Raw genomic sequence first — 22,142 nt, forward strand, 5'->3', positions numbered from 1 at the left:
CTCCACATGCGTGATTGTTTGAGTTATTTCCCCTTTTTGACTGTGATGGACAGGACGTGTCCAAGACTCCAGCTCCCCAACAACCAGGATGAGGCAGGGAAGAAAGATAGAGGGACGGATGGATGGATTGATAGACAGAAATACATTTATTTTTCTTTTTTTTTGTGATATAATTTGCTGAATTCATAGTTTAAAAACACAATTTTACCCAGCATTTAGTGCAAGTTCTGCAAACATGACAACATTCATACAACCAAGATTGTCCCGGCGCATTATTAAATCTACTGGCTAGTAGGGAAATAAAAGACTGAACATATATAATGACGGGAGGATGTGGATTCTTAACAAGAAATCAGCATTAATCAGCAGGCGATGGCAATGGATAGTTTAAGATATATTTAACTTTAAACACATTTCTGTTAACCCTTTAACACGTTGGGACAGACACAAACAAACATGTCATTTTATTTGCTCGTGAAGTAAAGGTGCAGAGATGGGATCATAGAAATACATTTCTAATGTGTGAGCTTAACACTTTCCCCATATCTAATGGTCCTACCGAATATAAGGACTGTTCATTTCTGCATCTTTGAGTGAGTTTTTTTTTTAAGTAGTGCATTCTTCTTTTATTATAGTTTTTAAGTTGTACTACATTAAATAACAATTCAACGACTGTCATAATATTAATCATTAGTATGCATTTAACCTTTTTTTTTTTTCCCTGATGAAGGCCAGATAGGCCGAAACATGTTTGGCAGACGTCTTTTAATAAAGGCTTTTTATCCTTTTATCCACCTCGTCTCGAGTGCCTGGATCTCTTGCTTCTATTTATGCATTTAATCTGTTTGATATAGTTTAAATGAAAAACCAGTTTTAGCATCACTGATACAGAACCTTAGTTGGCTGGATTAGTATTATGGTTCAATGCATGCTGAGTGGAATGGAAATGTCCTCCAGGGTGTGCTGTAATCACAGGATTAGGAAGTGTTGGTCTCCTCCTTGTGGGGGCGCTGCCTCACGGCAGGAGAATAAAATAACACTTTGGTCAAAGACTGATCTATTCAACAGTCAAATAAAACACAAACAACACATATATGGTTGCCCAAAGGGGATCATTTCAAATGAAACTAGTGGTAGTAATAACACTTTACAACAAATCTCCCCATGAAATGTGCACACATCAGTCTTCCTCTGCATCAACTTAAGTGCCTGATATTTGATCCAAGGGCCTTGACCATTAACGTTAAGTACCAAACCATCAGAACCCCATTAAGGAGCCTTTAAATTCTCTTTGAGATACCAATACCATATCACTTTAGAGATTGATCTGCATCACACAATATCCCCTGGAAATCCACAAGGCTCTTGTAGCCTTAATAAAAGCATTTGAAAAGAATCCTCTTCTACAACACAACTGACTGTATTACATTCAATTACTTATTCATTAATTTATCACATTTAAATCAAAATGGTTAAATTGTCTTTGAGATGAACCTAAGCTAAACCTAAAACCACACATGAAATGAAAAGACATGTGGACTCTTAAATAACAGAGTCATCCGAGCACTAACGATATATGAGACTTATGATGGTTGTGTTACACATGACAGTCTCCTAAAGCTGGATAAACACGGCCACATCATCAACATACTTGTTCAGAATCGCTCAGTTCTAGCACCACATTTACAGGTTGTAGATAACCTTTAGCTTTTCATTTTTTCCCGTCAACATGCATACCATTATGAGTCAGAAACTTCAAAATGTTGCAATAGAGACAAGTCATGGTGGCATTTGAAGTCCTGTGACGCAATAAAAACGCCACAAGATTCATATTCAAAATGAAAAAACAAGAAGAAAAGAGGAAAAAATCAGAATCAAGCATACATTAATAATCCCAGGGACATTCTGCCTATCAGCGTCGTATGAGCGATACCTAGCAAAGGACATTTAAATAACATGGCCTCTTACTCCGAGACCAATTTCTCCCGCGGGTGACTAATAAAGCGACCCTTAAACCTTGAGCCTTGATCAGGCCACACTGGATGCCCATCATCAGTGTCTGTGGAATCTCTGAAGGCTATTCCTCCGATACTTTTTCTTTTTTTAAAGTCTTTTTTAAAAAGAAAACTCCCGCACACCTTCTTCTCACTGTACTAGTGTTTATTGGGCCAACGTTTCGGTCATAGAACTATTTCAAGGCATCAATTAGATAGAATCAAATAGTTCTATGACCGAAACGTTGGCCCAATAAACACTAGTACGGTGAGAAGAAGGTGTGCAGGAGTTTTCTTTTTAAATTGGCTGCAGCTTTCCTCCTCCGACACACCTTTCTGCATATCTGGTGTGCTAAAGGTTTTCTACTCTATGGGCCTGATTTACTAAGATCCTAAATAAAGAGTACTAAATTGCGTGTGCACTGAAAAGTTTGCACGTGCTGTTGTTGTGTGTTTTGCGGGTGATCAACTAAGATTGCTTGCGCAATTGATAACAGGTGCAAACTGCAGTATTTAAATGAGGTGTTGCGCGTCTTACGGTTTGCGCCATGGAGAGTCTGGATGGAAAGCAGGATAGTCGCAAGCGCAAAATGAAATTTGACGAGTTGGAGTTAGAGATATTAGTGGAAGAGGCAAATAAACTAGGGCTGTCAAACGATTATTTTTTTTAATCGCGATTAATCGCAGAATTTCAAAAGTTAATCGCGATTAATCGCATTTTGAATTGCATGTTTAAAATTCTGTTATTTCGCATTTCAAGGCAGTTTTAAGCCCATAATGTAAATCATTTCTTACCATTGTGTCTTAATTGGGAATCAAATGAACACAAAGAAATAATTTCCTTTTTGACCTTTTGTATTTTCTTTCAAAAAAGTGCCATGTAGACCAACTTAAAACACTGTCTACTTCAAATACAGTTTTTCAAATTAAACAAAGTGCCATATAGACAGGGCTGCACATAATTATTTTGGTCTGGTGCTCAGAGGAGCCCCTGGATATGTGATTTGGGCCTCCAAAAACGCGGTGACCCGTCTCACCGGATCGATAAAAGAGGGATGCAGGAATAAGTTATAGGCAAAACGATATTTATTCACTTATAAAGATGAATGGCTCAATATGGTCCTTTACAAAGTTAATTTATTTCAATAATTCAACTAGAATATGGTGTAACAGTTAATTTATTTCAATAATTCAACTAGAATATGGTGTAAAAGTTAATTTATTTCAATAATTCAACTAGAATATGGTGTAAAAGTTAATCTATTTCAATAATTCAACTAGAATATGGTGTAAAAGTTAATTTATTTCAATAATTCAACTAGAATATGGTGTAAAAGTTAATTTATTTCAATAATTCAACTAGAATATGGTGTAAAAGTTAATCTATTTCAATAATTCAACTAGAATATGGTGTAAAAGTTAATCTATTTCAATAATTCAACTAGAATATGGTGTAAAAGTTAATCTATTTCAATAATTCAACTTAAAAGGTGAAACTAATATATTACCTAGTCTTATTACATTCAAAGCAAGATATGTTGAACCTTTATTTGTTATAATTTTGATGATGGAATTGTTTATTGATTTCATAAAATATTCTCTAATTTATTTTTTATTTGGGGTTTTCATAAACTTTGAGCCATAATCAGAGCAGCGTCTTGCAGGTATGCTGCACGCAGTGACGGACGCTGGCTGATTTATGGTTCCGCGTTGCACCAACGCAGAGCTTACGGGGTAGGATACGCGGGAGCGCGAACGTAAGGTGCGCGTCGCCGCGTAACATCATGCAGCCACTTCTCGGCAAACACACGTTTTCTGTTTCTATCCACGGGTAGTGGTTCAGTTTGGCGTCTCTTTGTAGTTGGTGGTGGTGGAAGTTTACTTTAGGAAACAGCAAACATGGCGCTACCATGGACGTATTATAAAACGCTACAGCGCTACAGAGGAGTCTTCTTCTTCTTGAGGTTTATTGGCGGTTGGCATCCAGTTTTTTCCGGTGCATTACCGCCCTCTTCTGGATCATTACAGAAGAGTCGACTACGGGTGAGTAGAAGGGACAAAAAGGTTTGCGATTAAAATGCGATTAAAAAAAAATAACGCATTATGGATTGCATTAATCTAATCGCGATTAACGCGTTAACGCTGACAGCCCTAAAATAAACACATTCATGAACTACAGCAAAGAAATTTAAACATTACCAAAAGAAACGCAATATGGGAGAAAATCTGCGATAGAATAAATGCAGTTGGTAACACAAAAAGGACGGCAGATGAGGTTAAAAGAAGGTGGCAAGATATAAGGCGAAGAACTAAAGAAAAAGTGGCCTTTAATAAAACTTGTGCAACCATTTTTAAAATACCATGCAGCAGAATAAAGACTCTCTCTCTGCGTATTCTTTGATTTTGGCGATGTCGCCTCCTTGCCACAATAACAGCAGCCATCGGTGCGTAATGCTGGGCAGATTAGCACCTTCCTTTTGAACGTATTAAATACAGACGCAATCACAATCCCCGCAATAACTTTCAGGCTTGGTAAATCTCATTGCGTGTGGTAAATGGACCTATTTGCATCTTCCCCTCCCAGTATTTAGCGATTTCTGGCGGGTACGCCCCATATTGATTATTCATCAGGGCAAAAGTACTAAATGAACAGCGTGTGCTATTTTGCTCATTTGAGAGGCGCAGTCCTCTTTGCACGCTGTTAGTAGATCAGCTTGCACATTGGTTTGCGGGTGATGTCAAGTTTGCACACGTTTTTACACACGCAAACCTTTAGTAAATCAGGCCCTATGTCTTTTTTTAAAAACCAGCTCTGATCAACAAGACCTTCCAGAACACAAGCCCACCCTTACAGCTCAGAGAACTCGTGTGACGTTACGGCTCCCTGACAATGATCAGAGAATAATTTGACATGTAGTTTCCATCACTTTAGTGCTAGCACTTTGCAACCCTTTGACAGCTCCTTGGTGCATCCTTTAAGGCTCCATTGGGTGGTCCTGCTGCACCAATTTTGGAGCTCTGAGGTGGTGAAACCTCGGGTACTGGGGCTGTCAGTGCAACGTCTTGCTCATTTCCCTCTGCTGTCACAACGCTGCTGCTGCTGCTGCTGTCACAGAGCAGCCCACAGGGCTCCACATTTATTTTTGGATTGCCATGGTGCCTGTTCCTGCCATTTGTAGGAAGGGGGGTCGAGTTGGTCTAAACATGAACCTGCCGTTCTGACACTCCGGGCTGGGACAGGAAGGCAGGCAGCTGGCCGGCGACCCCCCATGCAGCAGTCCTACAGGTAAAAATCCATAACATTTCACCTTTTATTTTGCAGACAAAGCAAAGGGAACTTGAGGGAAGTGTTAGGGAGACAGCTGCTTGGGAATTCAGAACCCCCCACCTCGGTAGCCAAAAGTGCGATGTGTTTGAGGAGCTCAGGGTGTTTCTTTCTCGTCCTCAGTGCAACGTTCAAGCACTAGCTGGGTTGAGCATTGTACAAGTGTTCTGCTCCCTGTGGCTTTAAAACACACTCTAAAAAACACTGTTATCTATCTGTCCTGGTTGCAATGAAGCACAAGGGAATGCCGACTACATTTTAGCTTTGAGCTGTAATCTTACTGTTGTTTTTAGTTAGTTCTATGCCATAAGTACGCCTTATTGAATATGATAGAACCAGTGTTTTCTTGTTTTTTCAAGGGGGAACCTGTCTGGAGTGCTCTGAACACCAGAACCAAGTTTTTACCTGGTAAGTTCTTCCATTTTAACCCTTAACTCTTGTTTTTTTCTCTCTTTGGACAGAGCCCCACAATTTCCTTGGAGGTTAAGGTTTTTTTGGGGGCTTCATTTGCTTAAGGAAAGCATTATTAAGCAGCCTGATTTTATTGCGAAGCTATTATTACACTTTCCTCTTTTGAACTTGCATCCTGAAGGCACACCAAATGCCAAAACTACCAAAGCCTTAAAAGGAGCAATGCACATCTCATGTGTCAGGCAGACAGCAAGTTCAGGAGTTGGGGGAGGGGAAGGGTGTGTGCGTGAATGTGTGTGCATGGACAACACTGCCCTACTTTTTACTGAGGTGGCACATGATGATAAACTAAGAACATTTAACACTTGTTTGTGACTTCATCATGCAATTGCAACCTTCGGTTATACTGAACTTGTCTGATGGTGTGTTAATTGTTTCAAATGAAAAAAAAGCCTAAATCAACTTAATATGACCTCCAAACTGTACTCGAGTTGTAGAAAAAAGATCAGGGGGGATGGTGGATTTTATCATATGGGGACAGATAATTTGTGCTGATTACAAATAATATAATATATTACAAATAATAGCAGTGACCAAAACACCTGCAGAAATACTGCAGGAATGACATAGCAGCAGTTAAATGCAGCCTTCTGTAAGCTTTAAATATCCACTGGGCTTACATCAAATACATCAAAACACAACAATAAAAAACACTTTTCTGAACTTATCAATATGACTCTGTCCTTCACAGGATAAGTAAAATGGATCACTGCAAAAACTCACAATCTTAACAAGAATATTTGTCTTATTTCTAGTTAAAATGTTTAATTTTAGTAAAAAAAATCTCATTACACTTAAAACAAGACTCATCACTGGAAAAAACAACAATTTTCACCTGTTTCAAGTAGATTTTCACTTGAAATAAGTAGAAAAATCTGCCAGTGGAACAAGATTTTTTTGCTTGTAATAAGAAGATAAATCTTGTCCCACTGGCAGATTTTCCTACTTATTTCAAGTTACTTGAAACAGGTGAAAATTGTCAAATAAGTTATTTTTCTGGTGATGACTTTAAAAAAGAATAGAAGAAAAGAATGAAATAGTAATACCACATTCATTGATGAAATAAAATTCATAAAAGGGTAGGCATAATACCTTTTCGGTGCCATTTAATATATTGGACCTTATTTTTTAATGTTGTATTATGTTGTATCCAAATGGACCAAAATAAAAAACTCAAAATCAAATGACATAAGGGATGGAAAGGGGGGATGGCAGTTTTTATTTCAGGGTGGATGCCATCCCCCCTCATCCCCCCTCAACTCCAGTACTGGCCTAACATGATCAATGATCAGGGACTTTCTCAGTGGAAATATTTCTCAAGCCCTATCTAGAGTCAATGAGCTGTGATGTCATCGGGTCAGATGCTCCGCATTCACTTTCACCCCTCAGCAGATAGAACCATGTAGACACAAATATGGATACAGATACATGGAGACAGGGAGTAGATCTGGACACTATGGAGCTCTACAGCACTGGTTGAAATGACACTGAGCACTCATAGCTACAAGAATCTGCCTGGTTACAGTACAGACGTTGATATTCATACATGGATACAACTCTCACACAGCTCTTATGATACAATTGTAATGCTTCTTTCCACATACGCTCCTATTATAATGAGCATATCTTGGGTAATGTGTGGATTTAGTATCAGGGCCAAAGCTGCTTTGTGACATAGAGATTGATCCAGCAGCCAGTTGGTCAGATGAACTTACTCAAATAAATAATTCATTTTTTTGCTTGATTTTTATGTTTTTCACAACAGTTTGATTAGAAAAAGGGGAGATAAAGATAATGGTGGGCAGTTTAGGGTCTTTAGAAACGTTAGTGGTGTGTTATTAACCAATGTTCAGGTTTTAGAACACTGTTGTTATAAAACGCCGTAGTTCTGAATGGGTTTAAACAAATCATACAGGCATAACACAATTGTTGAATTAAAGAAGTTATATTTCACATGTATTGTGTAATTGAGTTTATTTTCATGTGTCTGACATAAAAATGAGAAAATATGAAATTATTTTCATTGACAAAAACAACAAATACAGGTGGGTTTGGGACTCAAAAAATGGCTATAACAAATGAAATAAGTTTGGGTAGAACAAAGAGAGATGAGGGCATCATTGTGTTAAAACATTCATAACTAATAGATTCCAGATGTTCATAAAGGATGTGCCTCATAAAGTTTTTTGTAAGACTACTGATGATGTCAATTTTGGCAAATTTTTGTTTAGCCAAAGTGTAAGTGCTGAACAGGTAAACTAATAGCATCATCCATCTCTACATTTTAACATACATTTTAACACTTATTTAGAACACTTTTAGTCCGACAAGTATCCCAACACACCATCATGACATCAATTAGAGCATAAAAATGAAAGGCAAAAAAAAACAACTGTTGAATACAAGCAAACAGAAATGGTAAAACTTACATTAGCCCACAGCCAAATACATAACAGTACATAACAGTCAGAACAGAATGCCATAAAACACAGAATGGAAATTTGACAAAAATAAACATTTAATAATCAAATGTTTTGGATTGTGCTTTCAACTGAGACCGTAAGAGGTGATTCATTTGATATACTGTATTGAAAAAACCAAAATACTGAGACTGTAACTATTGCAGAGCTGATTCAGTTAGAGGACGTGGGCTCTTGATGAAGGTACTGTAGTAACTGAAGGCCCCAAGATCCCCTCAGCAATCGCTGTGAAATAAATCTGCAAGCAAAACAAAAAAACAAAAACACATTAGATGTCTTTTTTTTTAAACTGTGTGGAAATGAGGGGGAAAAAACTTTAAGCACATACTTTACACACTTAGGTACCCCTTTTATTGTTGTTCTTATAACATTTTAATGACAAACCGCTGGTCAGCTTGTGTGGTAAATAAAAGGACATTCCTCTAAAAGTTGTTACTATAATGCAATGTTCTTTTGTAATGGCAATTGCTTGCATCACAACATTACTTTTTTCAGGGATAACAGTTAAATGTTGTTTGAGTAGATGCGCTGGAGCCCAAAAGAAACATGATACAATTAAAAGATGTTATTTGAGAGAATTACCCTTTTGTTGTGAGGGTATTGCCACAATAATTTTGTTTTAGCTTTTCTGATGGCAGAAAAAAACCTCTTTGGTGCTCGCAGCCACGGACAGAGAATTTTAAAGGCTTTGCTCAGCTCTAGCAGAGATATTTTAAGGTTAGGGTTAGTTGAAGTGACTCAACTGAGTCAAAATTACAAATCATTCTTTGTCATACTAGTAAATAAATGTTTAAAAGGTTGATAAAATTTAAAAGATGAATGAGTAATCAGTAATGTGTTTTATGTAAGGGAAAGTTTTTTTTATGTTTTTAGGCCTCTTGCATGTGTCAGAAATGTACAGTATCCACTCTAATACAAAATCCCTACCAGAGTAAGAATGATCAATGTTTTTTCTTTCTTTTCTTCTCAACAGGGTGCTGAAACACTCATGGCTGTTGCTTATGGCACAAACAGCCAGCCAGGCCTGCTTTCTCAGCAGTATGCTCCAGCTCTACTGCCCAAGCCTGGAAAGGACAATCTTCGTCTTCAGAAACTCCTGAAAAGGACTGCCAAGAAAAAAGCTGCTGCTCAGTCATCACAGTCTGCCACACCTTTCCGGTCCAGCCTTTCGCCTGTAAATGAAGCAAGCCCTGACCTCGAGTATTCGACCCCTCCTCGTACACCAGAAGCTCTGTCCAGCTTCTACAGCGTCCAGCAACCCCCGCGCTTCAGCGTCAGGCCGCTGTATCAGCATGTTGCATCTCCTTACCCACAGCGAGCCGCTTACGGTAGAGCAGCTAGGATGTCGCCTCCAACGGCGGCCATCCCTTCATACTCCGTCACGACATACTCGTCTTATACCGCACTTGATCCCCATTCTGGGGGCTCAAGCTTTATGGGGCAAGTTCCCCAACCAGTGGTAGCCAAGACATCCCAGTTATCCTCTGCTGTGCCTGAGATAACTGTTGAAGCTACTGAAGTGAAAAAACCAGAAGCTGAAAGTCATGCTGGTCCGAGATCTGCCACAGCCAAACCCAAAAGTCCAGGTCCAACTCCATATCCAGAAGCAGCAGGTCAGGCTGTGATTCGACCCCTTACTGTGTTGACTCCATTTATTAGATCCAAAAGTCCACGTCCCAGATTTAAAGCAACGGAACGCTCAAAATCTCCAAGACCAATGTTTGAAGTCCCTAAAATTAGGATGTACACAGCAAGTACATCGTATTATGAGACATCAAGGACACCACCAGTATACGACTCGGCTGGATTGACTGCTATTGGTGGTATTGTAGCTCAAAGCAAGACATTTGCTGAAGATTTTAATCAAGCATCTGAGGTCAGAGAAAGTCTAACAACAACAACAACACAACCTCCCCCAATTGGCACATATTCTCAGAGAAAGACACCACCTTCAGAAAGCAAAAGAGGTACCGCACCAACAACAGAGATCAAAATTCCTACATCAGAATTGAGAAGAGCCACTTCACCAGCAGAAATCAACAGAGCAACTCAATCGCAGAATGAAAAAGCCACACTAACTCAAATTACAAGTGTTACTCCAACACCAGAGATCAGAAGCACCACTCAAGCAACTGAAATTAAAAGTGTTACTCCAACATCAGAGATCAGAAGCACCACCCAAGCAACTCAAATTAAAAGTGTTACCCCAACACCAGAGATCAGAAGCACCACCCAAGCAACTCAAATTAAAAGTGTTACCCCAACACCAGAGATCAGAAGCACCACTCAAGCAACTCAAATGAAAAGTGTTACTCCAACACCAGAAGTTTCATTATCAAGAATGTCATTAGGGCGGGCCAGAACCCCAGCGTTCCACGCAGCGCGAGCCAAAACTCCAGTCTTTGAAATTTCAAGACCCAATCCACTCTTATTTGCAGTTTCACCAATCCCAGTTGAGCCAGAGAGGTCAAGGACACCCAAAACAATTTCTTCTGTGAGCGGTCCACCTGCCTCTCAAACTGTGAATATTACAGAGCTCCCTGAAATATTACCAAATGGAGACATTCACTCTGACATCCCACCTGCAGATAAAGCAACACAACAAGAAGCTATGACAAAGTCAGAGCCTGGTTTGACAAGTGGAATGATCCCAGCTCCACACGTTGCCTCTAAACGATCCAATACTCCAACATATGGGCCACCAACACCAGTAGTGACGGGATATCAGAGGCCAAAGACACCAACACATGGGCCACCAACACCAGTAGTGACGGGATATCAGAGGCCAAAGACACCAACTCAAGGGCCACCAACACCAGTAGTGACAGGATATCAGAGGCCAAAGACACCAACTCAAGGGCCACCAACACCAGTAGTGACAGGATATCAGAGGCCAAAGACACCAACTCAAGGGCCACCAACACCAGTAGTGACAGGATATCAGAGGCCAAAGACACCAACTCAAGGGCCACCAACACCAGTAGTGACAGGATATCAGAGGCCAAAGACACCAACTCAAGGGCCACCAACACCAGTAGTGACAGGATATCAGAGGCCAAAGACACCAACTCAAGGGCCACCAACACCAGTAGTGACAGGATATCAGAGGCCAAAGACACCAACTCAAGGGCCACCAACACCAGTAGTGACAGGATATCAGAGGCCAAAGACACCAACTCAAGGGCCACCAACACCAGTAGTGACGGGATATCAGAGGCCAAAGACACCAACTCATGAAGCCTCCCGACTTATGTCCACATCACCTGGCTATAAACGACCAAAGACACCAACGTATGGGACATCGTCAAGCCCACAAAAACATGTCCCACCAGTTTCTCAAAAGCCAAAGACTGGCTATCGTGGACTAACACCGGCTGAATATGCTGCTTACGGAGGAATTAAAACACACTCCTCTGCATTTGGTTTCTCAAGTTCTGTGATGCTGACACATGATGAGGTCAAAGCTGAACAAAAAGTACCAGAGGACAGTAGCCAAGAGCAAAGTGTGAAGGAGGACTCTACTGTTGAAGTAGCTGCAGTAAAAGAAACGTCTAAAGGTGTAGATGAAACTCATCAGGTAGATCAAAAGTTTGGAGCTAACTCTTCAGTCCCCATCATTGTTGTTTCTCAAGCATCTGATTCTCCGGGATCAATGTTAATACAAGAAACAAGTTCAGTATCAGGTCAGGTGGCAAAGAAGCAAGACACAGCTATCTTTGAAGAAGTAAAACATCCAGATTCAAGTTCAGAGAAAAAGAAAGCGGAAACACAAATTCAAGAAATAACGATTCCCGAAACCAAATGCCCTCCGCCTAAAGATAGTAATCAAGATCCTCTGAAGGCAGTGAAGAAACTATTTGGCAAGGATAAAGTCCAGGCTGCTGAAAAAATGGTTACGACTGAGAAAAAAGCTGATGCTTCACTTCCTCAGGAATCACTCAAATCTGTTTCTGCTACCATGATCAAACCTGAAGCCTCAAAGCCTGCTCTACTTGCTAAGGTACTGACTGCTGATACAGGAACTGCAGACAAAGGAAAAGATAAGAAAGACGAAACAGCTTCAGCAGAGAAAAAGGAAGGCGACGAGACCCTCCCAGCTACAGAGCCCCTTCTTAAAGTCATAAAAAAGCCCAAAGCTGTCAAATCTAAATTTAGTGGTTGGTCCCGACTCAAGAAGCACATGGTGGTGGAACAGGAAGAGCCCATATTTCCAGAAACAAATTCTCAGAAAGAGGTCACTGGACCGATTCAGGGTGAGGAGAAAATGCTTGAAAAGAAACTGGGGGATGAGCCCAAAGCCGAGAATGAGACGCAAACCAAAGACCCAAATGCAACAAAAAGGTGGGACGCTGTCCTTTTCCAAATGTTTTCTTCTAAAGAGAACATAATGCACCAGATTGAGTTAAACAAAATGGAGAAGGAGAAGGAGGTGGAGAAGGAGAAGGAGGTTGCAAAAAATGAACCGAAAGAAATACCCTCATTTGCACATCGACTGCCTGTCTTACTTTTCAGTCCAAAGTTTGACGCTAAAAGACTCAGGGAGGCAGCGTCAAGACCCGTCACAAAAATTTCGACTGTTTTTGAAATGGGTCTAATTGGCCGAAAAGGTAAAGATGAGGAACCAAAGGACTTTAACAGAACAGCCAGAGGGTTCACGTCAACTTAAGCTATGTTTAATATAACGTTTCCAGACAAAGACTGAAACAAAATTGAAAAGAAACAATATGTGTTTGTAAAGGCGTAGAATTCTAAGAGGCAGAAATACATGTAAATGTCTCGTTTATGTCTCTGTGTAAAAAAAAAATGTTTGTGCCACTGTTAAAGAGAAATTGACTGAACTTTGTACTTAAATGCTTTGTGTGATTAGTTGACTGGATGGTGTATGTTAATATTTATGGCTGCTTTGAAAGAGAGAACTATATTTGTCTTAAAGTCATTGAGGTGTCACATTGGATTAAAGTGTTTATGTAATCTTCCAATTTCTCCTTTTTCCTTTCACTACACGTTCATGATAGAAATATATTGGGAGGTTAAAGGTTGATTACACTTTTTGCAGATAATTAATTGAGATGTTAAAGTAAATGATTTTAAGACAAATAATTTGTGAAGAAAATTCTGTTTTTAACCATCATTTGAACACATTCAAAATGGTGCTGCTTGCCTTATGGTAAGCCCTCTGATTAGATACTGAATGAATATGTGAATTCATGTTATTTTAGTATTGTTTTATTGACATTTTTGGTGTATGTATATTTATTGTTGTTTTGGTTGTTTTTTTTGGTTTTTTTTGGGGGGGGGGGGTGTTATTGTTTTGTTTTGTAAATAAATGTCCTTTATATTAGATATATATTATACAGTAATGTCAACCCTTAAAAATAAGCTCAATGGGCAGGGACTAGGGAGATTAGACATCACAATATATAAATGTGCTACATATAAGATTTATATAAAAGGTTTACATTATGCCTTTCTGATTTGCAGAATATTATTGTGATTAAAAGATGGAGAAAGATAGAGACCGAAAGACAAATAATGTATGGATTCACTCACTACTTGGCAGTCATTTCAGATAAATGCTAATTTGGGTGCATTAGTATGTTTCAGATTAAAAATGGGAAAAGGTCATGTCACTTGGGGAAGATGATAGGCTAAGTTATTAGCAAAGAATGTTAAAGAGCATCCTGCCATGATAGAGGTCAATGTATTGATAAGTTTTGAGTTGATCAGTTAATGTGAATGATAAGCAGGTTGTTGCATATTTACGTAGTAGGTGGACGGCTCTTCATTTAGGTGATGTCAGTAACTGTGGCTGGATTTCTGCTGCAACAATATGGAAGGCAATTTCATACATAATATTCTGTTTTTTTGGGTTTTTTTTTTGAGAGGCAATGATGTCCATTTTATTCTACCACATTTATCAGACCGTCTTAGCTTCCAGTGATTAAAAAAAAATATATATATTATGAAAAGAAGCAAAAGTACGAGGAACGTATTTTATGGGTTTCTGTGTAATTACTTGTTAGATGCAGCTGTATTGAGAAACATCGCTGAAATAATTGAATGGCTATTTGCTTTATAGACTAATTCTTAATATTATTTCTTTTAATTTTCATAGTTTACAGTTCTGGATTGTTGGAATAGGTAAAGATGTGCTCATGTCTTCATTCAGTTACAGTATGTGAAATGAAATCCCTTAGCAGTTTGAAAAGTCAGTCCAGCGCTAAAAGAGCTGTCTGATTTTCATTTAATTTTAATCCTTTCCACTGCAGGAAAGAAACCACCAATTCAGGTTACTGCAATGTAGCGCAGGACTTCCAAAACTCTATTTTAATTCTCTGTTTTTTTTAAGCTGCTGGGTGGGGTAAAATTGAAGAAATGATTTTGTTGTTATTAATATATATAAGCGTGTGTGTGTGTGTGTTGTGTCTTTTTCTTCTGTTTTAGTTTTTTTTGAATTGGTGTTACTAATTCATCTGGGTTCAGGGCATAGAAATAATGAAGAAATACACTGACATCCCGTTATTCCCCTCTTTGGTGAGATCAGTGTTTATGAACAGTCAGATAATGAGAATGTATCTATGCTGAATAATGTCAGGTTGCCTTGTTGATAGGACCCAAATGCAGGAGAGCAGGAGGCAGGAGTCCCAAAAATGGTGATTAATCAAACAAAACCAAAAGTGAGCAGGAAAGACAAAAACACAAGAGCTGACCACTAGAGACCATCAAAAAACCTGACAGGACACAAGGAGGGTAGAAACAGTACGGACCAGCAGGGAGCAAGGGAAAGACAAGACCAGATATATGCAGAAGGGTTGACAATCAGGGCTGATGGGAAACAGGGAAGTCAAGACAAAACTGAAACACAAAGACACGGGTTTCAAAATAAAACCGGAACCAAAACAAACCGTGACAGTGAATTCATTTATTTTTAAGAGCAACTCTGATTTAATTATTCAAGCTATGAATTAAAAACGTAACCAAAAGCATTTCAGAATAAAAAGCATTTCAGAATAAGATCAGCTGTTGCCACGATCACCCGACCAGCTGCCACACAGCACCCTTGTGTACCGATATATCCCATGTTCACCCATTTAATTACATTTACTGTACTAGTTGTAATATTGTTAGGGAATTTCAACATACACGTTATCAGTAACAATCGTCCTCTCACCGGAGACTTTTCATCGTTCCTCGAGCGTTTTGGATTCCATTAACTAATTGATTTCCCCCACGTATAAAAATATCATAATCTGGATTTAATTCACTGTTTTCTGCTTAAAGGGAAAGTTCGGTTTTTTACAACCTGGACCTTATTTCTGGCATTTTTTATGGTTGTATACTCACCCAGAGGTGTTTGGTGTCATTTGGAGTCCTTCGGAAGATATTAGGAGTTTTCTGCGAGCCGCTTCTCCATATAACGGTAGTGAACGGGGCACAGCGGGACACCGACGATGCAGCGTCTAAATAACACATGATTGCCGCGAAACTCTTCATTTCTTTTATGAATCACTAGATCTGCTTCCAGGACCTGTTGGACCTTCATCTGGGGTTGTCTGTCTAACAAATAAATCAGTTTGTAAACAAGACCTCTGAACTCATGACGTCATCTCTGTGAGCGCGTCCCAGACACAGCTCCGTGTACAGCTGGAGTTCGCTACTGTTAGTTTACTGTTAGTTATTTGAAACATGTCTGAATATTTGTCAAATTCTGAGGTTGTGGACGACGACTTTGAATATGATGGACGTCCTTACCGTTTTGAGCCGGAGTATACGGCTGAAGAGCTCACTGAACGGAGGACAGAGTGCGCACTCGCGATGACGTCATGAGTTCAGAGGTCTTGTTTACAAACTGATTTATTTGTTACACACACAGCCCCGGATGTAGACAACAGGTCCTGGAAGCAGATCTAGTGATTCATAAAATAAATGAAGAGTTTCGCGGCAATCATGTGTTATTTAGACGCTGCATCGTCGGTGTCCCGCGGGTGCCCTCATGCGCTACCGTTATATGGAGAAGCGGCTCGCAAAAAACCCCTAATATCTTCCGAAGGACTCCAAATGACACCAAACACCTCTGGGTGAGTATACAACCATAAAAAATGCCAGAAATAAGGTCCAGGTTGTAAAAAACCGAACTTTCCCTTTAACTCTGCTGATTATCATCAGATGATAAAAACACTACTGCACTGACCTGTCTTTCAAATTTGAAGTTTTCATCAAAGATTCCTAATACATTTTAGAGCGTTAGAGAAATCCAGAGGGCCAACAGCACTGCTGCATCCTGTTAGCAGGTCAGTTTTCCCCAACACAAAGACCTCTGTTTTATCTTCATTTACGTGGAGGAAGTTTAGCTCCGTCCATCTTTTGACATCTTGTAAACACTTCTCTTCCCTTCATCATTGACCATTCTTCTCCAATAGCTTTCACAAGTTTAATATCCATTGCCACTGCATTGCAGATGACACTCAGCTATAACTCTCCAGCAAACCAAAGTCCACACTCCAAGCCTCTTCCCCCACCGTCTTCCTATCTGAAATAAAATCTTGGCTGAGCTTACACTTCCAAAAACTAAACATTGACAAAAAATAAATTATTTTCTTTGGTATCAAATCTACATGGTCTAAAGTTGAAAGTCTTACCCTATCATTTGAAAGTTCCCCAGTTTTCCCCTCCCCTCACGTTAATAGTTTGGATAACATGCTCAATGATTCATTAATATTAAATTCTCACATCAGTAATATTATCTTATCTGCATATTTTCATCCACACAATATTAATCATCTCGACCCATCCCCCACCCCACGCACCACTTCTATCATTGTTAACAGTTTTGTCACCTCCCGTATTTATTATTACAAATTCTCTTCAGTCTCCCTCTCATTCCATAGGTTTCAAATGGTCCACAATGGAGCTGCTTGAGTCATCACCAAAAACCCTCTTGTTTCACCACATCACCTCAGTTCAAAATCTCCCTGCATACATTCAAGGTGTTCCACAGCCTCACTTTTCTTATATGTCAGATATCCTTCATTTTGCCACCTTCTCCTGCTTCCCCAGGTCATCTTTCTCCATCAACCCACTTCTGCACTAGAGCTTCAGTTTCTCTGCTTTCTGGCTCTGGACATCTGTACTAATACTACTACTGTCATTTAGCAGACGTTTTTATCCAAAGCGACTTACATCAGTAACTTTTATCTGTTGTTTTATTTAATAATCAAATCTCTGTATAGTGTCCTTGAGTGTTTTAAAAGGTGTGTATTATTATTATTATCAACAACAACTGGATGCTTGTGATCTTTGGATCCTCAGGCATCACTGCATAAAAATACTGGCTCTCAAAGCATTGACTCATGAACATTTCCAACATCACGCTCTGTGGACACAGTCTGCTGTGCAATCCACAAATGCAGCTCACTGCTCGTTCATGCATAGAAGAAGCCATATGGGTCATGTGACAACCCTATTATCGCTCATGTTGTGATTTCAAAATAGCATTTTATATTTTCACAATTAATCGTTCAGCCCTAGTTTTAACCCTGTTTTTGTCTGCTCTTCTTTTTGCTTCCAAACCCGGCTTTATGGTTGGATGGTTGTGGTGGTGGCAAAGTTATCTCTCCAAGAGCGTCAGTCTTGCTGTTTCTGTTTATCCCACAACGGTATCTTGGGGCCGGGGAGTACGTGGAGAACATGCAAACTAAAGACTCCTGGTGGGCTCAGGCCTCAAAGTACCACTTAGTCAAAGAAAAGTGTATTTATTAGGCTATGTGCTGGCTAATTGGTTAGCACTGCTGCCTCCCAGCAAGAAAGTTCCTGGTTTGACTCCCGGGCCCAGCGGGAGTCTTTCTGTGTGGAGTTTGCATGTTCTCCCTGTGCTTGTGTAGGTTCTCTCCGGTTACTCCGGCTTCCTCCCACAGTCCCAAAACATCCATGTCTAGGTTGATGTGTGTGTGTGTGTGTGTGTGTGTGTGTGTGTGTGTGTGTGTGTGTGTGTGTGTGTGTGTGTGTGTGTGTGTGTGTGTGTGTGTGTGTGTGTGTGTGTGTGTGTGTGTGTGTGTGTGTGTGTGTGTGTGTGTGTGTGTGTGTGTGCGTGCGTGCGTGTGTGTGTGTTATTTATTTAATATCACTGTGGTGTGGAAGTTCTGCTGAGCCCTATGGCGACATGTGAAGCAGGGGCGAAGGGAATTATTGGAAGGTCTGTTGCTCTGGAGAATGTATTTTATTGATTATATGTTTGGATTATATTTCATAATATAATATTTGGCAAATTGTTCATCAAAAGTTTGTTTAACTGGAGTTTTGGTCTTTTGTTTTACATGGGCATGAGGTACTTGCATACAAATTACAGAGAGAAGACCTGGAGCTAAGGAAAGAAAACAGTGCCTTACGGTAACATTTCCTTACTTCAGTGCTTTGTTTTACAATTGTGCAGAACTGTAATGCAGCTTTAGGAAAACATGTAACTAACTACATCTTGAAGACTATTTAATTAAGTTCTCCTGATGAGCTAGAGGTACATACACTTCATCGATTCCAAGTCTATTGCATAAAAAAGTAGTGTATTTTAAGTTAGTTTTGTCAATTTGAGACTATCACTGCATACAAATGCTATCTCTCCTTTTGTTAACTTAGTGTGAGAAGTAAAAAGAATGTGGAAACTTACCTCACTTAAGCCAACATTTTTTTTGGAAACATAAGGGCAATAAAGTGTTCAAAAACAACTACAAGCAGCAACTTTTGTGTTTGCTGTGTTTTTAATTCAACCATTGAAAAAAAATGACCAAAGCTTGATTTATCCCTGTTTACGTGACACATTAAATTAAGTTAAAGCACACATTTGTGTTCATTCAGTTCAGGACAACTATCCTGTTCATTGAGGTGGTTTCCCTGTTCGTGTTTATGCTCTTACCAGACTTTCCATTGAAGTCACGTTGGGTCTGGTCATCCACATAAATCTTCTCATATTTGCCATGACCAGTGACAACAAATTTGTACTTTTTACCAGCTGCTGAACCCTGAAGAGAGATGAGACACAAACTCCTTTAAACTTTGTAATCATTTATATCATTCATCATCATTTATCATTTATAGAGCTTAAAGGAGCTGTATGTAAGAGCAATAATAAAACGAATCATAAAATGACCCCGATATGTCAACAGACATTTAAAAATCATGTTCATTTCAAATACTTATGTCACTGACAACAGCACTCAAGCCAGGATATTCCGGTTTAAAAAGAGGAGTTACAGCCCTCAACTGATGTTTATGTTGTCATTTTTTGTTTTGGCCTGAAGCTCCACCCTCCACCTATCTCCCAATCACCAAGTCAGTATTGTTTCTGAAGCTCCACCCTCCACCTATCTCCCAATCACCAAGTCAGTATTGTTTTTGAAGCTCCACCCTCCACCTATCTCCCAATCACCAAGTCAGTATTGTTTCTGAAGCTCCACCCTCCACCTATCTCCCAATCACCAAGTCAGTATTGTTTCTGAAGCTCCACCCTCCACCTATCTCCCAATCACCAAGTCAGTATTGTTTCTGAAGCTCCACCCTCCACCTATCTCCCAATCACCAAGTCAGTATTGTTTCTGAAGCTCCACCCTCCACCTATCTCCCAATCACCAAGTCAGTATTGTTTCGGCATCCGGGTTGCCAGCTCGGCTCTAATTATGGCAGCCATGGCAGCCTACGTTCCTGCTGCATTCTGCAGCCTACCTGGCAACCTCTGGTCGGGGGGAGGAGGGGGAGGGTACACGCCGCTCAACAGTATTTTGAAAGTGACTGCAGTACCAGTTTTGGACATTTCTTACAGACGGCTCCTTTAACTGTGAAACATTTGACATTGTTCAAGCAATGTTAAGCAGAAGTCTCCTGGTTGCATGACGAGTAGCCATGGGTTGTTACCAAACTATTTGACTTATTAATCTAACAAGTGACTTGTTAATTACATTACATCAAATTACTTAGTGTCCTTGTTCATGTAAATCAAGACCTTTGTGTATGCTTGTGAAAGTGTGGCTCATATTTTACTTATATAGTATGAGGATTACCCATGAAATTCAGGAAACTTGCAATAATATTTTTGAGAAAAGCTCTACAGTTTGAGTCATCACTAACTGTACAGAGCTTTTTGCACCGGTAATTCTGGTTCTGAGTGAATAAGACTAAGCTTGAAAATACAAAAGTACTTCCAAAACCTAGACACAAAACTGACAATATCGAGCGTTTCTAACCTTTCTGATCTGTTAGAACTCCACCAAAGGTTTCTAGCATCAACAACTTAAACCGATAAAACAGTGTTGTCCAATTCCAGTTCTTAACACACCTGGTTCATTGGAATCAGATGTGTTAGAGCAGTCAAACATCTTAAACTTGCAAGACAGTGGACTTTTAGGACTGGAATCATCCTAAGGAAAGTTTCATTGTTAAGAGTCCAGATATCCGCAGAGAGGCTGTCCTGGGAAAACGCTGGGCACCTACAGTATATACAGTAGAATTTGAGATATGTTCTCGTTGAATTTCTTGTCAACAAACTCAAAGTACTGTAATGGGGATATTTCCAACTGGCAGAGGTGTATAATCCAGGTGCCATAAAGGAAACATCCTGTCTAGCAGCTGTTCCAACCAATCACTAAAGCAGCTCCTCTGCAGGTGAAAACACGTTAGTGAAAACACCTGTTCTAAATGTACAGGCCGATCCAGAAACATGGCAGGGTTTTTCTTTATGGCACCTAGATTATACACTGCCAACTGGAGAACCTGAAGATCTCAGTCTCAAGTTTCCAAGGCACTTAATTGCTTCTTCTCAATGTATTTTTGCAGCATGTCAAGACTTGTTTTCTTTTGCAAACGTCACACAAAAACCAATAAAAGTAACATTAAAACAAGTTATTGAGTTTTGCAGCACTGATATTTTGGAAGCCACCTTTGTTCCAGGACCACATACTGAATCTGACCAAGAGCTTGTTGTGGCATACTTTTAGTGCAATTAACAACTACCAAACCATTTCTATATCTTTAAAATAAGACTTATGTAATGTTAAGTCAAGTTCAAAAGTGAGAAGTAGTTAGAGTGATGACAGGTAGCTAGAATTTAACTAAGGTAGATAAACTTCTCCCCCACAAAAGGTGAAAATCTGGGTAATTTAAGATGCCGTATTAAGTATGTGGACAGTGCATGTTTCAGGATTCTTATTGTCAAGAAACATCCAATCATCGCCTACCTTCACTCTGGCTTCTGACTTTCCCGATGAGTCTCCTATGATCTCCCACATGTTCTTCTTCTGCATCACATCTCCAGACTTAACATCCTGTGGAGAAGATCAATAATCAGAGAGAAAATGTGGTATTCTGAGTCTACTAGTACAACAGAGGTATTTTCTGCACACATTAACATTAGAACCGCCGAGCCAGTCTCACGGACAGTATGGGGTTTTATTATGCGATAAATTTTGTCTAAAAAAAGATCTACAGGTCTATCACTCCCTGGCTTTTCTTAAATACATGTATGTGCATTTTATATCTTCTGAAGTTTTGAACATATTAAAATAAAATAAACACGATGTCTGAGCACCTATTCCTCCGACTGCCACAGCAGGGGGGTACACTGCAAAAACTCAAAATCTTACCAGGAATATTTATCGTATTTCTAGTTAAAATGTCTAATTTCTAGTCTAAAAATGTCATTACACTTAAAACAAGAGTTATCACCAGATAAATAACTTGTTATTTGACAATTTTCACCTGTTTCAAGTATATTTTCACTTGAAAAAAGTAGAAAAATCTGCCAGTGGAACAAGATTTATCTTCTCATTACAAGTAAAAAAATCTTGTTCAACTGGCAGATTTTTCTACTTAATTTAAAGCGACACTACG

The 22,142-nt window shown here is 39.5% G+C and overlaps 2 protein-coding genes across 3 annotated transcripts in view; one reads left to right on the top strand and one right to left on the bottom strand.

Annotated features, from left to right (window-relative positions):
- The first annotated feature begins 5,083 nt into the window (after positions 1-5,083).
- Positions 5,084-13,249, top strand: prr33 (proline rich 33). The gene is made up of 3 exons (XM_061722197.1): positions 5,084-5,280; positions 5,679-5,727; positions 9,244-13,249. Exon 3 carries the CDS (start codon positions 9,259-9,261, stop codon positions 12,934-12,936), a length of 3,678 nt encoding a protein of 1,225 aa, XP_061578181.1. The 5' UTR covers positions 5,084-5,280; positions 5,679-5,727; positions 9,244-9,258; the 3' UTR covers positions 12,937-13,249.
- lsp1a (lymphocyte specific protein 1 a) overlaps positions 7,743-22,142 on the bottom strand; it is a 55,106-nt gene continuing 40,706 nt past the window's right edge. For both annotated transcript variants that reach the window (XM_061722199.1, XM_061722198.1), the window contains exons 10-12: positions 21,491-21,577; positions 19,177-19,282; positions 7,743-8,508 (exon numbers count right to left, since the gene is read on the bottom strand). In XM_061722199.1, the coding sequence (XP_061578183.1) occupies positions 8,486-8,508; positions 19,177-19,282; positions 21,491-21,577 (216 nt within the window). In that variant the 3' untranslated portion in view covers positions 7,743-8,485. The remainder of the gene's footprint in view (positions 8,509-19,176; positions 19,283-21,490; positions 21,578-22,142) is intronic.

Source organism: Cololabis saira, chromosome 5 (genome assembly GCF_033807715.1).
Source record: "Cololabis saira isolate AMF1-May2022 chromosome 5, fColSai1.1, whole genome shotgun sequence".
In the NCBI taxonomy this organism is placed as follows: domain Eukaryota; kingdom Metazoa; phylum Chordata; class Actinopteri; order Beloniformes; family Belonidae; genus Cololabis; species Cololabis saira.

What these genes read in the sequence shown, in the direction of transcription:
- prr33 (XM_061722197.1), top strand. Translation starts at nt 9,259, where the DNA reads ATGGCTGTTGCTTATGGCACAAACAGCCAGCCAGGCCTGCTTTCTCAG.